At 39.1% G+C, this 19,353-nt stretch overlaps 2 protein-coding genes across 3 annotated transcripts in view; one reads left to right on the forward strand and one right to left on the reverse strand.

The window, feature by feature from the left end:
- Positions 1-18,640, forward strand: part of TAB3 (TGF-beta activated kinase 1 (MAP3K7) binding protein 3) — a 42,804-nt gene extending 24,164 nt beyond the window's left edge. For both annotated transcript variants that reach the window (XM_075265055.1, XM_075265056.1), the window contains exons 3-8: positions 1,788-3,186; positions 10,884-11,044; positions 11,688-11,781; positions 13,940-14,029; positions 17,251-17,358; positions 17,736-18,640. In XM_075265055.1, coding sequence (XP_075121156.1) covers positions 1,788-3,186; positions 10,884-11,044; positions 11,688-11,781; positions 13,940-14,029; positions 17,251-17,358; positions 17,736-17,875 — 1,992 coding nt within the window. In that variant the 3' untranslated portion in view covers positions 17,876-18,640. The remainder of the gene's footprint in view (positions 1-1,787; positions 3,187-10,883; positions 11,045-11,687; positions 11,782-13,939; positions 14,030-17,250; positions 17,359-17,735) is intronic.
- GK (glycerol kinase) overlaps positions 1-19,353 on the reverse strand; it is a 296,759-nt gene that overhangs the window by 58,038 nt on the left and 219,368 nt on the right. The gene's annotated exons all lie outside the window — the stretch shown is intronic.

The following is a 19,353-nucleotide window of genomic DNA, read 5'->3' on the forward strand; positions in this document are numbered from 1 at the left end:
GAATGAAAAAATATCATGAGGAATTTTTAGTTGTGTTCTTTTTTTTTTTTTTTTTTTCATTTTGTACATATGTTTTGTTTTGTGAGTTCCCCCCTGTACAGTTGCACTACATGATCGGCTTTAATCTTCTGCTTTTGTACTCAGTACAGCATTGAAAGTATTATAATACGGAGAAAAAATCAGTGTAATATCACTTGTTCCACTGTGCTGCGTGTCAGGCTAATTCAGGGTGATGCTGCATAGACTTTACACTGTCATGGGTCTATTCTAATCCGGTAGAAGAAAAATCTGGTGTCCCTAATTGGCTATCATAAATCTAATCACATCTTGGCATCTTAGAGAACAATAGCTAGCAGTTAATCTATGCGTCTTCATTAGTCTTATGGAAAGGAAACTTATTAATATTTACGGTACGAGCACAGCCCACAAATAAAAGTGGTTTGTCAGGTGTGCTGGAAAAATGGTAATGGCAATGGTGCCAATAAAACAAATGAAACACTAGGCAGTAAACTTTGATAATTGGGTTAGATGAAGATAGCAACTTAAAAGTTGGCTCTGAAATAGAAGGATTTCATGACCCATATGCAGATATCCTAGTTCTGCCATGAGATATGGAGAATTCCTAACTTTTATCTTTATTTCTTTAACTTTTTTTTTTTTTTTTTACTTTGCATTTCATCTTTAAATGAGTGGGTTCCTAATGCCGAGGCCACTCACTTAGCATATAGGGCCTTAGCCATTGGACATGACTAATGTGTAGGTACATCTGCCTGGATATCCATTTTCCAATATTTAACCAGAATAATCCTCACATGTCTAGGTTAATAGGTTTAGGGGCAATGAAGGGCTAATTGTGACATCCCTGGTAGTCTAGGGTAGTCTATTAATAATAATGCCTTATTAGGATGATGTACTAAAACCCAGTATTTCACAACCTTCTCAAACTCTGGGGGCAGTGTGGGCACCCCTAGAGAGAAAAACTTCCCTAGGGCACCCCTACCAAATAACTTTTACCAAAAGACACCTTCCTAAAGTCACCTTCCTAAGTAGGCAGGTGACAATGTGTGAAGGCAGACAGTCCTCTTCCCTACCAATGTGTTGCAGCCCCTTTGCAGGTTTCCAAGGCACCGCTGTTGGAAATCATTGGTGTGTGTGTGTGTGTGTGTGTGTGTGTCGCAGGTGAGAAAAGAAAGACTTAGTCCAGTTCATTAAAATAGACATGTCACTGATTTCTTTCATCCACTTTGTCATGATCCTAGAGGAAGAACTAAACTAAAGTTGTATTTTTGTAATGCGTTTTCTCACAGCACTGGGGGCGTCCCCAATGCTGTAAGAAATCTCCGCCTCAGTCTTCTTCAGGAACAGCCTCTCTGTGCGTCTTTTTCTGGAGCTGGGGTCAAACTTCTACGCATTCACTCTGCCCAAGTCCCTCCATTACATACAGAGTGAGATCAATTACGGTTAGGACTGCCTCTCTTGACTACTTAGAGCAGAGACTTCAGTGGATAAATTACCAGTTATACTGAATCCTTTTTCTCATAAAATGATGTATCCACCTGCACTGTTCCCCTTGCTCTGACATGTTACCTATAGTTTGAACCGTTTTGTTTTTTGTTTTTTTTCTCCTCCTTTTAATGTCTAAGATTTTTTTTAATTCCTCAAACATGCTTTCAACTTTGTAGTACTAATCGTGTGTTAAGTCACAGGTCTATTTTTAACAATGCATTCATATATAAAGTGTATTCATTGTAGACATTTTTAATTCTTTTTTTTTTCTCCTTTTAAAGAACAATGGCAACATTGAAGCTTGCTGTAGAGCTTTGAGCCAAGAAAGCTGCAAATACCTGTATAGGGAAGGCCACAACCCAGAGGACAACAGAACGAACGGCAATCTTTTGCACATCAATCTTGGCATCCATTCAGGCACCAATTTCCAAGGAGGAGATGGGACACAGGTGAATGGACGTCCTCTGGTTCATAGTTCAAGTGATGGGCACATTGACCCACAGCGCACATCTGGCAAGTTTATCTGTTTGGTTGAGCCCCATTCGGCGCCAGCAATTGTGGCACAAAATTTTAATCCTTTTTTCTTGAATGACCAGAGTCGAAACTCGCCGACTCCACCCCCACAGCCTATTCAGCAGCAAGGTATTAACACTTCAGCTATGCAAGCTTCGCTGCCAACATATATGCACTTACCTCGCTATAGTCCAAATCCTATTACCGTAACAGTGTCGCAAAACATACCATCTACACACAATGTGCCAAGAGCTTTACAAATCGTTCCCCAAGTTCAGAGCAGTCATTATGGGACTCCGAATTCAATTTACATAAGGCAGTCGTCACAGAATTCTCCAGGTAGGCAGACCCCACAGAACTCTCCTTGGACGCAATCGCCTCCAGTTCCTCTGCCTAACTATAGTCCTTGTCCTCTTCCTTTGTACACTCAAGGTTATCAGCCTACGCAGTATTCTCCAAAGCAGTCTCAGATTCCACAGTCTGCTTTCTGTTCCCCTCCTGCATCTCAGTGCACCTCTCCTTACAGTTCTCCACAGCATCAAGTGCAGCCCAATCCATTAAGCCACCAGACTTCACATGTATTTCTGCCACCCAGTCCCTCAACGGCTTCACCTCATTCTTTTCAACAAGCTCCACCACCTTATCCGAAGCAAAGTAGCTTATCTTATCTTCCCTATGGATCTGGCATAAGTAAGTCTCCTATGAACAAGATTGAAATTACAGTGGAATCGCCACAAAGACCAGGGACTGCAATGAATAGAAGTCCTTCCCCGATAAATAATCAGTCTTCCCAGAGGAGTCAGCAGTCTCCGTATGCCTCAAATGCGCGGTCAGGATCTCCATCCAGAGCTCTGCCTGGCCAGCCAAAGACTCCATTTGGTGTTAACCCACTGTATATTACGTACACACAACCACCAGCCACCTCTGGCTCTCCAACCCCTTCTCCACGTGTACTGATGTCCCCATCTAACCCAGCTTTTTTAAAAATCACTGTTGCACGGGCTCCTACTGAAAATCTTTTAAATATTGTGGACCAAGAACAGCATCCAGGAGCTCCAGAACCTATCCAACCCATATCGTTGATGCCAATAACTGGTGTGGAAAAAGGTGTTCCCAAATACCACAGAAGTTCCAGTTCTGGCTCGGACGACTACGCCTATACTCAAGGTATTTTCTTTATCTTTATTTTTATTATTAGTATGTGGTTGTGTATTTTTAAAATAAAGGCTATGGGGGGGGGTCAATAATGGTCAGTATTAATATTAACACTTATTTTAGCCTAAAGCCCCACGTTATGTAAACTCTACTTGTAGTAATAGATGTAATATTATATGGTGTCCTATCTGACAGATCCTTTAAAGTTTCTGATTAAAACAACAAGCAGTGTTTCTATGGCATCTGCAGTGTGTCTACATTGTGTAACGTTTCCTGTGAGTCAGAAGCATGCATTGGTCTTAATCTATAATCCATGTGGGATTATACCACTAATGCTTGTATGCATACACTCAAAATAAATATGAATTTCAAGTGCATTAAAGGGTTACTTTCGCTGGATTTAGAAGGTATGTGTAATGTTATGTCCTTTGCTGTATATAGGTGTTTAAAAAATATATATATGCTTTTATATCTCTAGGTATATGTTGTAATAACAAAGATGCAAAACATGTAGCTAATGTTAAAAAAAATATACTTGTCACAATTCTGAAATTTACATATAATACATTTATTCTTGCATTTGTCCCAACTTCTCTCCCAACCAATCAAATTCTTGACGTCAATTTACAAATAATACATTGTTCATTGTGATTGCTATGATAGGGTTTAGTTGCTGCTGTGTAAATCTGGATCACAGCTATACCAGCATGTAAAGGCTATCAGAGCAGTCGCTTACTGCTGAAGGCAGACAATGCTGCGTGCAAGCACTTACATGTGGTGTACATGTGTATATGATATATATGAGACTCTACAGACTGAAAAGGAAATGTGTATGTTAATTATTGGAAAGCGAAGTTAACTAAAATTGAGACCTTTTTCTTAAGTGGGAGATGTTCGTAATGTGTAGCTAGAAACAAAAGCACTTCAGTTCAGAGACATTGTTATAATTTTTATGTTGCCCTTATGTAAATTGCTCTGTATTTAAATATCTATCTTCTGTTTTGATTTTTGAGGTACGTTTGCATGTGCTAAGCTGGGTTCACATCTGTATTGGAATTAGAGACTCTGTCACAGAGACCACTGAAAATCGGCGGAGAGCAAGTCCTGCATATGGACTTCTTTCTCTGATGCTTTGTAACAAAACGGCAGACATTTGCCGGACCCCTTTATAGTCAAACAGGGTTTACATGTGAAGCCTGGCAGAATCAATTAAGTGGTCCACCTCTCCGTTGTTTGGGTCCCTTGATGTAGAACTTGGTACTGTCACAAACCTAGTGTTTGTCAAATCAGTATCTGGTTGTGTGTGTTTTTGTGTCCCCCCCCCCCCACCACCACCACCTTTTTTTTTAGAGGGGTTTTCACACTGTTGGCATCCATCAGAAAATGTTAATAAACACCAACAGATCCCTCAGATCCTTTCTTTGTCACTGGAACTTCTGACATTTATGAAGAGGCTCCAGCCATTCCTAAATTTCTTTTCCTGCGCAGGCCAGCCCTTTTACAACCCTCAAGGCCCCATTCCCATGGAGTAACACACTGCTCATTTAGACACGTAAACACGTGTCAGAGCGAGATGCTTCAAAACAGATCCCATTGACTTCAATGGGTGTCGGCTTACGTGTGCTACACATTGAAATCAACGGGTTATAAAGCCTCCCATTGATTTCAATGTGTAGCGCGCGTAAGCCGACACCCTTTGCAGTCATTGGGATGTTTTTTGAAGTGCCTTGTCTGACACGTGTTTAAGTGTCTAAATGAGCGGTGCATTACTTCGTGGGAATGGGGCCTAATTCCAATGAAGTTGGGACGTTTTGTAAAAACAAAATCCGATTTTCAAATCCTTTTCAACCTATATTCAATTGAATACACTACAAAGATAAGCTATTTCATGTTCAAACGGATAAACTTTTTTTTTTTTTTTTTTTTTTTTTTACTGCTATTCACTCATTTGATGCCACATGTTCCAAAAAAAGATGGGAAAGGGGCATGATTATCACGGTTACCACCTTTCCTTTTAACACTCTGTTTTGAGAAGTGAGGACACAAATTGTTGAAGCTTTGTAGATGGAATTTTTTTTTTCCCATTCTTGCTTGACGTACAACATCAGTTTCTCAACAGTCTGTGTTCTCCATTGTTGTATTTTGCGCTTCATAATTCACCACAAATTTTCAGTGGGAGACAGGTCTGGACTGAAGGCATGCCAGTCTAGTACCTGCGTTCTTTTACTACAAAACCGCACTGTTTTAAAGTGCAGAATGTGGCTTGGCATTGTCTTGCTGAAATAAGCTGGGGTGTCTGTGAAAGACGTTGCTTGGATGGCAGCATATGTTGCTCCAAAACCTGTATGTACCTTTCAGCATTAATGGTGCCTTCACAGATGTGCAAGCTACCCATGCCATGGGCACTAACACTCCTCCATACAGTCAGAGATGCTGGTTTTTGAACTTTGCACTGATACAATCCCGACAGCCCTTTTAGTCTTTGGCCCGGAGCACGTGGCATCCGTGATTTCCAAAAACCTCTTGAAATGTGGATTTGTCAGACCACAGGATACTTTTCTGTAATATCCATTACGGAATGTTTTTAATGCAGTGCCACCTGACGGATCGACTGTCACCGGCATTCAATGTTGGTTGTCAGCCCTGCTGCTTACTTGTAGAGATTTGTATAGATTCTCAGAAACTTTTGACATTCTGGACTGTAGATGATGAAATCCTTTAATTCCTTGCATTTTACGTTTAAAAACGTTCGTAAACTGTTGGACTATTGGCTCACATAGTAGTGAACCTCACCCTATCCTTTCTTGTGAACAACTGAGCCCCATTATACCCAATTATGACACTTGTCTGTTTCCAATTAACTTGTTACCCTGTGGAAGCTCTAAACAGGGGATTTCTGAGCATTCCTCAAGTTTCCCAGTCTTTTGTTGCCCTTGTCCCAACGTTTTTGGAACTTGCTGCAGGCTCCAAATTCAAAATGAGTATTGTGTTGGGATTTTTTTTGCAAATATTCAAAGTTTATCCATTTGAACATTACGGTAAATAGCTTGTCTTTATAGTGTGTTCAATTGAATATAGGTTGAAAAGGATTTGCATAATAGCACCCCATAAGTAATTCTAGTAAGGGTGCTCTCCCCTTGGATTTAAATTCTTGCACACAGGACCTCACAAGATGCAACTGAATTAAAAGGCCATAGCCTCTTAATTTGGGCACGTTTCACGCCAGCTACGTGTCACACATATACAACCTCCAGAGTTGATTGACCTGCTAGTGTGAGCGACCGCTCTAAAACTTGTTCTGGTACTTACCTGTAAAATGAAACCTGATGCCAGTTACTTCTGACTCGGCGGCATACAGTTTGTGTGCAGTGTCTATTTTTCTGGCTCCTGGTGTATCACAGGTAGGAGGTGGAAGAATAAACCGTACACACAGGCTGTGTGCCCAGGCAGCACACATGAACATTGCTCCAGGGTTTGTTCCCCAGGTAAGTGATTATTATGTACAGTCAAATTCATAGTGATGCAGATGCTGTATTCGTTAGCACAGCCTGAATACGGTGGCACAAAGTTTCACTGTTACAATGCTGGACCTCTAAGGGAGCTGGACAGGTAAACTCTGCAGGGAACGTTTTGATACAGCGCTAAAACTGAGGTTTCTTGTACAAGCACAGATCCCATAGAAAAGTATGGGTTTCATTCTAGCATCAGTCTCCCTTAGGCATGATGCAGATTCGAGGTGTTTATATTCTACATTTTATTTTTGTGTCATCCTGTTCTGATAACTCCCCCAACTTCCATTAGTTGAGCTTGTCTTTTTGCAATGTAAACCTTAATTTGTGTTGACACCACTCTAGCCCGCAAATAACTTTTTAATCAAAATCCCCTTCCCCCTCCACTGGCTGTCTTGTGTGGCAATATGACAAAAAAAAAAAAAAAAAAACATTTCCAGAGGTGGTTGGTTTTATTAAAAAAAAAAAAAAAAAAATTATATATATATATATATATATATATATATATATATATATATATATTAAATTTAAAAAAAATTATAACTCCTATATTTTTTTTAGAACTTATTTTTCAACAATTGCATGTGATATAGGAAATAAAATAAAAAAAAAAAAAAAAAGTTTGTAGATTGTAGTTGATAGAAATGACAGAAGAGGTATGACAGTTCGCTATTGGTTGATTTGAAGTAAAATCTAATGTCTCCTAAAATCTAAAACTTAACATTTGAGTGCCGATTAAAATTCCAGCCTGAACTAAGAGACAAACTGTGCAAAAGTAAATTTTAAAAATGTGCTAACAGTCAGTGGGCAGTGTCCTATTTATGTAAAGCCACTAAAAAGGAAATAATTCCCATTATGGATATTATGCCTAGACCCAAACAACATCAGATAACCTCTGATTATATGGAGGCTGATGTTGACTAAATCTCTTATCTTGGTGCTTCAGAATTTAACTACTAAAATGTCAAATTGCTTCTATTCAAAGAGCCTTCCCTACACTCCTAGATGAAAATTATATCCCTGTTTATATAATCCATGGTTAGATAATAACATGCTCAAGGAGGCAAGTAGTAGAGTGAAGTACTTTCCGCTAGTACTGCAGGTCATGGTGCCACCGCTAGAGTGTATGGACTGGAGGATGTATACAATGTTAGGTGTAGCAGTAGCACCTGGAACTGGAACCTTCATTTTATCCATTTCAGGTGTATGAGCACCTTTTTGTCATTTCTGGCAGAGTAAAAACCTATCTGGGTAGGGGTGCTTGCATCTAATTACAGACTGAACTGATGTGCATTTCCGTGGCAAAACCCTTTAAATAGATGTTAAACTTATACAAAGATGAAAAACCACATTGTCTTGGGTAAACTCGATTACATTCCTGGTGAGTACAGGCAATGAGGTGTCAACTTAAAGTTTTGTTGTAACGTTTTCAGGGAGATGCAAAAGGCTGCAGGTCACTTGTCTAAAGTTTGAGGGACTTGCTTCTCTAGGTAAAAACATGACGATTTATCACTGTTTTGTTAAAGGGGATCCTATCATTAGAATCCTTTTTTTTTTTTTTTTTTTTTCTAACCTGTAGGAATAGCCTTAAGAAAGGCTATTCTTCTCCTACCTTTTAGATGTCTTCTCCGTGCCACCGTTCGGTAGATGTTCCGTTCTCCTTCTTTATTCAAATCTCTTCAGATCCCTTTTTTTCTAACTATTACGTAGGAATAGCCTACGCCACTGTTCAGGAGATATTCCATTTTCAAACTTTATGCAAATGAGTTCTCTCGCATAACTCAGAATCGGGGCAGGCTCCAGCGCTCAAACAGCACTTAGGGCGTCCCCAGTGCTGCAAGAGAACTCTCCAGCGCCGCCTCCATCCTCTTCAGGAACCGGCCTCTACGCGTCGTCTTCCAGCCTGGCTTTCAATCTTCTAGACATGTGCAGTTGGGCTCTGCCAGCGGGCCTCGGGCAGAGCCGACTGCACCTGTGTGCTGCTTTTTTTTTTTTTTTTTTTTTTTTTTTTTGTGGCCGCTTACTACAACAGCTCGTGTAAGTGGCCGCGCGCAGGTGCAGTCGGCTCTGCCAGAGGCCCGCTGGCAGAGCCCAACTGCACATGCCTAAAAGATTGAAAGCCAGGCCGGAAGCCGACATGTAGAAGCCAGTTCCTGAAGAAAATGGAGACGGCGCTGGAGAGTTCTCTTGCAGAACTGGGGACGCACCCAGTACTGTTTGAGCGCTGGGGCCTGCCCCCGATGCTGCGAGACAACCCATTTGCATAAAGACGGAAAACAGAATATCTCCTGAACAGCGGCGTAGGCTATTCCTACGTGTTAGTTAGAAAAAAAGGGATCCCTTTAAAGAATATTAAAATTAGGAATGCTTCTAGTATACTTTAAAACAGGAAAGAGGAAGTAGCAGGTAGGCATTGAGATCTACGTTTATAGAGTGAAACATAAATTAGATTTTCTAATACAGTCCTATGAAAAAGTTTGGGCACCCCTATTAATCTTAATCATTTTTAGTTCTAAATATTTTGGTATTTGCAACAGCCGTTTCAGTTTGATATATCTAATAACTGATGGACACAGTAATATTTCAGGATTGAAATGAGGTTTATTGTACTAACAGAAAATGCGCAATATGCATTAAACCAAAATTTGACCGGTGCAAAAGTATGGGCACCTCAACAGAAAAGTGACATTAATATTTAGTAGATCCTCCTTTTGCAAAGATAACAGCCTCTAGTCGCTTCCTGTAGCTTTTAATCAGTTCCTGGATCCTGGATAAAGGTATTTTGGACAAACAATTCAAGTTCAGTTAAGTTAGATGGTCGCCGAGCATGGACAGCCCGCTTCAAATCATCCCACAGATGTTCAATGATATTCAGGTCTGGGGACTGGGATGGCCATTCCAGAACATTGTAATTGTTCCTCTGCATGAATGCCTGAGGATTTGGAGCGGTGTTTTGGATCATTGTCTTGCTGAAATATCCATCCCCGGCGTAACTTCAACTTCGTCACTGATTCTTGAACATTATTCTCAAGAATCTGCTGATACGGAGTGGAATCCTTGCGACCCTCAACTTTAACAAGATTCCCGATGCCGGCATTGGCCACACAGCCCCAAAGCATGATGGAACCTCCACCAAATTTTACAGTGGGTAGCATGTGTTTTTCTTGGAATTCTGTTTCTTTTTGGACGCCATGCATAACGCCTTTTTTTTTTATAACCAAACAACTCAATTTTTGTTTCCAAAATGAAGCTGCCTTGTCCAAATGTGCTTTTTCATACCTCAGGCAACTCTATTTGTGGCGTACGTGCAGAAACGGCTTCTTTCTCATCACTCTCCCATACAGCTTCTATTTGTGCAAAGTGCGCTGTATAGTTGACCGATGCACAGTGACACCATCTGCAGCAAGATGATGCTGCAGCTCTTTGGAGGTGGTCTGTGGATTGTCCTTGACTCTTCTCACCATTCTTCTTCTCTGCCTTTCTGATATTTTTCTTGGCCTGCCACTTCTGGGCTTAACAAGAACTGTCCCTGTGGTCTTCCATTTCCTTACTATGTTCCTCACAGTGGAAACTGACAGGTTAAATCTCTGAGACAGCTTTTTGTATCCTTCCGCTGAACAACTATGTTGAACAATCTTTGTTTTCAGATCATTTGAGAGTTGTTTTGAGTAGCCCATGATGCCACTCTTCAGAGGAGATTCAAATAGTAGAACAACTTGCAATTGGCCACCTTAAATACCTTTTCTTATGATTGGATACATCTGGCTATGAAGTTAAAAGCTCACTGAGGTTACAAAACCAATTTTGTGCTTCAGTAAGTCAGTAAAAAGTAGTTAGGAGTATTCAAATCAATAAAATGATAAGGGTGCCCATACTTCTGCACCGGTCAAATTTTGGTTTAATGCATATTGCACATTTTCTGTTAGTACAATAAACCTCATTTCAATCCTGAAATATTACTGTGTCCATCAGTTATTAGATATATCAAACTGAAATGGCTGTTGCAAACACCAAAATATTTAGAACTAAAAATGATTAAGATTAATAGGGGTGCCCAAACTTTTTCATAGGACTGTATAGTTAGAGAACTTTCTTAAAGTTAGAATCAAAGTAGCAATAAAGGACACACTTTCTATTTGACAATGCAGGACACTGACTACGTGGGAAACCTAAAATAATATAATCTGTTTTTATACGTAGCCTTATTGCTGCACCAACGTGCAAGAATGGAAAGACTTGCAAAGGAACTGAAACTTGAAAAAGAGGGTCTGGAGATGCTGAAGGCAGAAGTGAACGGAATGGAGCACGATCTGATGCAGAGACGTCTTCGAAGAGTGAGCTGTACCACATCAATCCCAACTGTAAGCTGACTGCCATGTCTTGGTCACATCTGTCTCTGTAAAATAAAAAATTTTAAAAAATCACGATGTAAAGCTCTTGTCACACACTGGTGTTATGACTTCCGTAGCTACAGCATCTATAGCCGCTTAGATTTGATCAGTTGTTGAACAGATCCCACTGACTTATATTGACTGGGTCCCTCAATTTCTTTTTCATGCCTGTCAAAAGCAGAACAGAATTGTGAGCAGAGCCTTGCGATAAGTTTGTCAACTGCCCTCTCACTAAAATGGGTGTCCACGGGTCATGTGTGTGAATGGAGGCGTAGTGTGCACACTTGACATTGTTTTTATTTTTCTATGGTACTAATGGAGATGGTTAAGTGCATCACCCGTAAAGGTGACAAATATGCTTTTTCACTCCACCCCCACTTCCTCCATACTCGTAGGGGATTTTGGGGAATCCTGTTCTTGTGGTTGTTCTGCTGTAAAAGGAAAGCCATAAAGTAACTATACAGTTAGGTTGTAGCTGAGTTGTTTGTATTCCTGTTCCTTATACAGTTTGGAACGGGTTTCCTGTTTTACTTACCAGAGGTGTTGGCTATTATTTTTGCATTATTTGTTGTGGTCATGCTTGCTTTACCTCATGTTTTATCTGTCTTCTCAGCCGGAAGAGATGACCAGACTGAGGGGCCTGAATAGGCAGCTCCAGATCAATATAGATTGTACATTGAAAGAAGTTGACTTGCTACAATCCAGAGGTAGATCTGATACGGCATTCAACATGAAAAAATTGCCATAATGAAGACTTCTTGCAGTACTCCCTGATTTTGACCATTTACTGTTTGTAGCATATTTTTTGATGTTACAAAATATCCAGATCAAAGTAGTTGAATAAAAACTCTGCCAAATGTTTTTGCTCTATGCTATGCCATCGTACTGTAGATGCAATAAAATCACAAACACTTAGTAAATTATTACAAAACTGTTTTTTAATGTGAGTCAAAGGAAATGAATTTGCAAATAAACTACAGAATTCTTATCGTGAGTACGCATTAATTTTTAGTGGACTCACATTAAATCTTATAACATCCCATGTTACACATACAGGTTTTATTTGGAGTGTAGCTGCTATTGAATTGGTCTCCTGTGAAAGTTTTTATTTAATCCTGTAATAAATCTTTTTATGACTTACATTTTCTGGCCATTTAATGCTGTGAATTATTATTGGATTTTCTTAAGATTAGTTTATGGCCAGGGTGGTACATGGGTTACAAACAAAGGGAGTCAGCCATTAAAACTGGCGGCAGCATTAGATAGAACTGCCGACCTATTAGACTTTACCTAGGTGAATTTTTAATCCAAAGTGCTCTTCTCCCTCAAGTGGAGTCAGTCTCTGAAGCTGATGTGTTTTCAGCTCTCACCAGTAAGTTGCTTCAGAAGTCCCCTCTTCATTGTTCTTAAAAGACGTCTGTAGTGGTCTGGTTGGACAACACAGCCATCCCTCAGACGTTGTAGCACAGTTTACTATAGATAGCTGAGAGCATGGGGGATGGGGGGGCAGGCACCATTTATGGCATGGTCACCAATTTTGCAGGGCTGTAACTGCTAATAGACTGAAGATGGTCAAACGAGTAAATCTGAAGTTAGAATGAACATTTCATTATGTTTTTGCATTTTACACAGACATTTGAATATGGCTGCTGAAACAAAACAATGTCAGTGAGAACAATATTGTCTTCTATTTTCAGATTTATTTTTTTTATACCAACTGTTTTGTTTTTTTAAACTCCTTTCTAAAGCAATAAAGAAAAAAACAAACCTTGTACAAAAACCCTGCTGTTCAGGTCTCTGCCATATCCATGCATATAAAATTCTACCTCCTATAACTTATTGAAATATGTCACATAGTCTCTCCCCCTTTAATAGTGATTTATGCGGATGTATTTTGAGGTAGAATTTGCTTACTTAAGTAACATGCAGGGTTAATTTGATGGACTACGTTGAACGTGCTACCAGCGGTGTAACTTGAGGAGTGCAGTCACACCAGGGCCCAGGAGCCTTAGGGGGCCCATAACCATTGGCATCAGTATTAAGATTGCAGCTTCCATCTGACCAATAACCCAAGGAGACCCACAGATTACCCTAACCACACTAAGGTGGATTAAACTCCTTAGCACCCATAACCATCACTAGCAAGAATTCGTGGTAGGGTTGAAGTAGGGGGGCCTTGGACAAAATATTGAATGATGGCCCACAATACTTTAGTTACACCACTGCATATCTGGATTAACTATCCACAACATGTGACTAATGGGGTCCCAAATACAAACCGTGTAAGTAAATCTCACATTAAACGTGTGTAATTAATAATCCATTGAACCTAGAGGGAGCCCACATAGCGTCACTGACCAATATGTAAAAGCTGCATCATGAAAAATACACTCTCAAAAAGGCAGATAAAAACATAATGAAGCAAACTACATGCCACACTAAAAGCGCCCTGACCTGTGTTTCGCCACATCTGTTTACAGTTTTGCATGCTGACATATGAGAACTGGACCTTACAATCACATGCCCTTGAATTTGTGTCAATCCTACTGACCATCACTACAGTGGACAGTGATTGGCTTAGTACCTGTGAACAGAGATCTGGCGGTATACCGGAACCAAGGCAACCCAAATCTATAAGATAGGATTTAGAAAAGCTCTAAAAATGTATTATTTCCCTTGTCAGTGTTTTTGTAAACAGAATATAAAGAGGAGAAGAAGTTTTGGGGGAAAAAAGGTGGCTTCTAGTGTATCTAGCACATCTTGGTCTTATTTATTCACTGTTCATATAAAGATCTGCTTGCTGTAAAATTGTAATATTTCTCAGCAATCTTTGCACTTACATCATTTGTTTTAATTTCTTCATAGGAGTGGGGAAACTTGATGCAAAGGCAATGAGCAACTTCTATGATAATATAGCGCCTGGTCCTGCTGTACCTCCGAACTCATGTAAAAAAGGTAGAATTTTTAGATTTATTTTATTTTCCAAGAATGTAACGTATTTAAAATATGAACCACAAACCAAACTTTCTTCCAAAATATCACAACATCCCATAAAGCACAAATATAACACCTACATATCCAAAAAGGATACAAATGGGAAGTCTCTCTATATTCCAAAAATCTAAAAGAATTTTTGAGTAATAACATTTGAATATTTATGAATAGGGAAAACATGCAGCAGAAAGTCACTGATTAACAGTGACACAGATACCAAACCCCGTCTACCCATGTTATACCTCACTCAGCTTTCCCACAATGAAACGCCATACAAATAGCAGAAATAAGTGAAATATCTCACACAAATATATACAAATTAAGTAAATATATACCCAGACAGTCAAATGTATATGGAGGATATAAAGACCAAAGTAAACACGGGGAGTCTAGCGCTAATGCCGACGTGCATTTCACCAGGGGAGTGGCTTCGTCAGGACTCTGTATCAATAATAAAAGTAAGGTGTATATCTATATCAGACATAAATATTATAAATACAATCTCCTGTGTGTATGTAACAATGTGGCACTCTCCCATATACTTACCTTACTGGGTGTGGTGACGTCGTCGTGCACCATAGCCTGACATTGGATGGCATCCCTCTACCGCAGCCCCTACTCAACTTATTTCCTGGGTGTGGTACGCCAACACGTTATGCGCACGTGCTGACGTCCTCACACACCATGGCCCTACACTGGAGTTGCGCACACTTTGATTGCTACATACACACAGGTGACTGTATTTATCTTGTATATGTCAGAGATAGATAGATAGATAGATAGATAGATAGATAGATAGATAGATAGATAGATAGATAGAGATAGAGATATATATATATATATATATATATAATCTCCTACTTTTATTATTGAAGACACTTCCCTGGCGAAATGCACTTTTGATATATATTGAGACTTCCCATTTGTGTCCTTTTTTGGATATGTAGATGTTATTTAATATATGGACTGAACCCAACGTTGCATGACCATTGAAAATCTTAGGCATATCCTGCTGACAGTGTGATGTCAATGGATTTGTAGTCTGGCCCAGGATATTCACAAACTTGCAGATTTATTTAGAATTTTCGCCTTGCAAGGTAACTGGTCACTCCCAACACTGTTGCCTTGTAGTGCTTGTATCCTGGGATCAAATCCAGCCAAGAACAACATCTACAAGGTGTTTGTATGTTCTCCCTGTGTTTGTGTGGGTTTCTTCCAAATACTCTGCTTTCCTCCCACACTGCAAAGACACAGATACTTAGATTGTGAGCCCTATATGGGATAGTGACTGAAAATGTCAGTAAAGTGCTGTGGAGTATGTTGACTATGCAAGTAAAAGAAATAAGTAGCATGCATTTGTATGTTTAATAGCTATAGACTGAGAACGCTCTAAAACTTAGAGGAGAAATGCAGAACTATAAAGTAAAGGTACACGACTGAAGGAACAGGGTTCACAGGTACCTTTTATAATAAAACAAAAAAGGTGGTCAGTGATGTGGTCCATTATTCCCAGTGAACTGCTTCAGCGCGCAGTGAACTTTTTGTTTGTGAGGTTTGCTTGGGGGAAAAAGTTCATAGTGAACTGAAACTGCACTGGGAATAAATGAACATTTTTTTAACGCAGTGCTATCTGACATTTTCATTTTTTGCTTTCTCTAAAGTTTAGGGTGAACAAGGTTTGACGTGTAATTCTACGTGTTAAAATAATATTGGACATACACTGACACCAAACAGGCTATCTTCATACTATTTATCAGTCTCCCAAATGTGACTTAGAAATTTCAGAACTACTGACTGTCTGTGGGCAAGTCTCACTATGAGCACATTTTGTCCCTCTGTCTGCTCACTTGTCTCGGACATATTGGGTCTAGCGTTCAATAAGATACTTAGTTTGTTTGCTGGGGATAAACCCATACAGCTGCAGTATGCTGCCTTTAAGTTCTCACTATGTTCTCCTGACTTATCCATATTATCCCAGAGTAGAGGAGTGATGATCTCTTACTATCAGCAGTTCAGAGCCACATACATTTAACAGCTATTGCAATCTTATTACCGGTATATTTTATCGTAACAATATATTTGATGCCTATTTGGATATGTGTTTCTCCCTTTTAAAGAAGACCTTTCATGTCCTCAGAGATGTGAAGCATTACATACCACTAGAAAGCTGACCGTGTGCTGAATTCAGCGCAGTGTCTGCTTTCTTGGTATGCGCCCTGGTGCTGGACGTATCAGTGCTGTTAGTTTCGGCTTGATACCTCTACACTGTAATGAAGGCGGGCTTTACAGCCTGGCATAAAGCTGACAGTGTACTGAAGCCTGTTTTCTAGCAGTATGTAATACACACGTCTCCAAGGACATCTTTTTCTTCCCTATGAGGTCATTTTGTTTATTTGACTTATGTTTTTTTGTCTACTTTTCTTTTTCTTTTTTTAACTCTCCTTTGTCACCCTTTTAGTATCTTTGTTTACAGATTTCTAGACAATGCAATGTGATGTATAAGGTAAGTATTACATCTAGGTTGATACAAAAGCGCATTTGTTATCTTGTCCAGATTCTAGTTTAACAATGTTTCGGCTCCTATGCTCATTTAGTCCCGGATATGACTTTATAAAGTTCCTTATGTGCTGAAACATGGTTAATTGTAATCTGGATGTGTTAAAGGAAATATCATTTTATGCTTTTGGATTAAACTAGAGGTAATACTTACGTTTACATCACATTGTGTTGTCAATAAATCTATGAACTTGCGTATATGGAATTGGAGTTCTGTCGTTTTGTTTTTACTATACATGTGTGGTAACATCCTTTGTTTGTTTGGGTTTATTATGATGTATGATATTGTAGTAGGTTTCCCTGATATTCTCAATGCTGACAGACAGGAGGCCGCTGATAAGCCTTCTGATTAACATGGGAACCTCACAATCTTTTTGCTAGGTGGTGACAGAAGGGTCCACCTTCTCTAACCGCTTAGATGCCTTCTGCATTCATGGAATCTTCTCCAACTCTAGTGCCAAGTCCCGGAAGCAACTGAGCATCACTGCTTTACTATTATGGCATTACACATTCACTATATACTAAACTGTAAGGGATCAGTAGGAGAAATTCTTGCTATGCAAACATTTGACTGTTACTTTTCAGAAGTCTAGATTATTTTAATTTTATTTATTTTTTTTATAAAGAATCTTCTGAGTCATCTTCAGGAGAAAGAAAAGCCAGAAGGATAAGTGTGACCTCAAAATTAAAAGTTGAGCCACCTGATATTCCTAATCCAAGTGCTGTGGATATTGGTATGTATTTCCATTTAGAATACAATCACACATTTTGGTAAAACCTTTTTTTCCAATACCCTGTGCATTTCTATATTCTACATATTCTATGAAATATGTTCTGCAGTTTTTTCAGTTTCGGCTGGAGCAGGGTCATCTCATTAGAGGTTGGGTTTAGAGTGACAAAACGTTTAACTTGAGGCCTATATAATGCAGGATAGTAAAACTGACAGTGCTGTGAACACACATTTTGTTGATTCATTATAAGCTTATTTTCTGCAATTGTTTATGCCCTTGAATTGCTGAACACTTTGTGCCAATTTCTACATTTCATTATTTATAAGATAAAAACATCATAAATGTTCTGCTTTATGTATACTATAACTTCTGCCTTCCAGCTAATCGAAACCGATCTGGTCAGAGACCAGCAAGAGATGAAGATTTTGAAGGCTCTCCGTGGAACTGCAATAGCTGTACCTTTCTCAATCACCCGGCACTAAATCGCTGTGAGCAATGTGAGATGCCTCGGTTCACCTGAGCTCACCACCTACTGCTTCACTTTGCTTGAAGTTTTTCTAAAGATTCTACTATCTAGCATGCACGAGAAAGTAAGGGACCTTACTCTAGGTTAATCCGCAAGCTGAGCCCAACTCCAGTGCTGCAGTTGGAGACATGTTGGTCACAAGTTATATTAATGAGTGGCAGAACAGTTTTGTTGGTGATCCACCAAAACCCTCTCTGCAATTTTTTGCGCGAATGATGGAGGTTTCAAAATGCTGGTCATTTGGTTTCTTCTCCAGAAGACAAGACATTGTGGAGGGGAGCTTGAGGATGTAGTTTCGTAGACCAATTAATTGGATTTATGAAGTGGAAGACAGAATAAGCAAAAAATGTTCCTTCTGCTTCCCAGAAGTATCCTACTGAATGAAGACTTTGGCAGGGAGCAGGTGTTGTAGTATAAAATATCTTATAAAGCATATTCACAGAGACGTAATTGCTGCTTTTTTTCAGGGTAATTAAGTCCATCCAAAATGAAAAATGCTGTTCTAAAATGTTGCTGGTGGTAAGAAATCAAGGTTTTAGCCTTATCTTTTTAGAGCACATTATCTGATGTGATAATGCTGTCCCTTTTTTCTAGTTTGTGTTGTGTCCGGCAAGCTGTATCATCAAACTACTGGTTATGTTCACAATTTTAATATATAACAAGCTGAAGATGGAAATATTACTGCATGTATTAAGTCTGTATTCCTATTGAAGTGATTCCCCAAAGCTGTTAGGGCACATTAAATGTGACCATCTTGTATGATTATTCACGGCACTTCTGCCAAGCGCTGATTTACGTTCTTCGAAATGTATACACTAATATATATCTATATATTGTATATTTATCAGCAGTTGAGCGCAAGAAGTAAATAGTCCTCCTTATCCTAATGTATACTACAGCATTATTCTATCTGTTCACTGGATTGTGACCTTTCACAAAATGGTGGACTTGTTCAGATGTGGCGTATGTGTGTGTGTATGGGTACATACATTCTGTTTTTCCTCTGTTGTTTTTGTCTTTCCCTCCTTTACACAAACCTGCTGTTGAGTTTCCCTTTTTTTGTGAAATCTGCTCGATGTTTACAGCAAAGAAGGTACTTTGTGCCCTCGATGGACCCACTTGACTTTAATTAAAATAAATTGCCAGAGTCAAAATAGCTGTGTTATTTGCACATTGTTAATGAGCCTACTTATAAAAGTGAAGGCAACTTTAGAAATGTTGTGCACTGCATTTTTTAATTAATATTTTTAATGTTTTTTTTTTGTTTTTTTTTCTTTGTTAGAACAAAATACATGATAAATTAAAAAATATATGGTTGAAAAATTCATCTTGGTACTTTAATGCATCTAAATTCCTGTATTGTCAAGGTGATTGGTTTGCATCATGCAAGTGGCTGAAAAAAAATAAAGCACCAAATTCTTTTGTGAAATTGAAGAATTTGAGTTTTTGAATCTTGTAAGTCTTGATTTTAT

This window comes from Leptodactylus fuscus, chromosome 2, assembly GCF_031893055.1.
Source record: "Leptodactylus fuscus isolate aLepFus1 chromosome 2, aLepFus1.hap2, whole genome shotgun sequence".
In the NCBI taxonomy this organism is placed as follows: Eukaryota; Metazoa; Chordata; class Amphibia; order Anura; family Leptodactylidae; genus Leptodactylus; species Leptodactylus fuscus.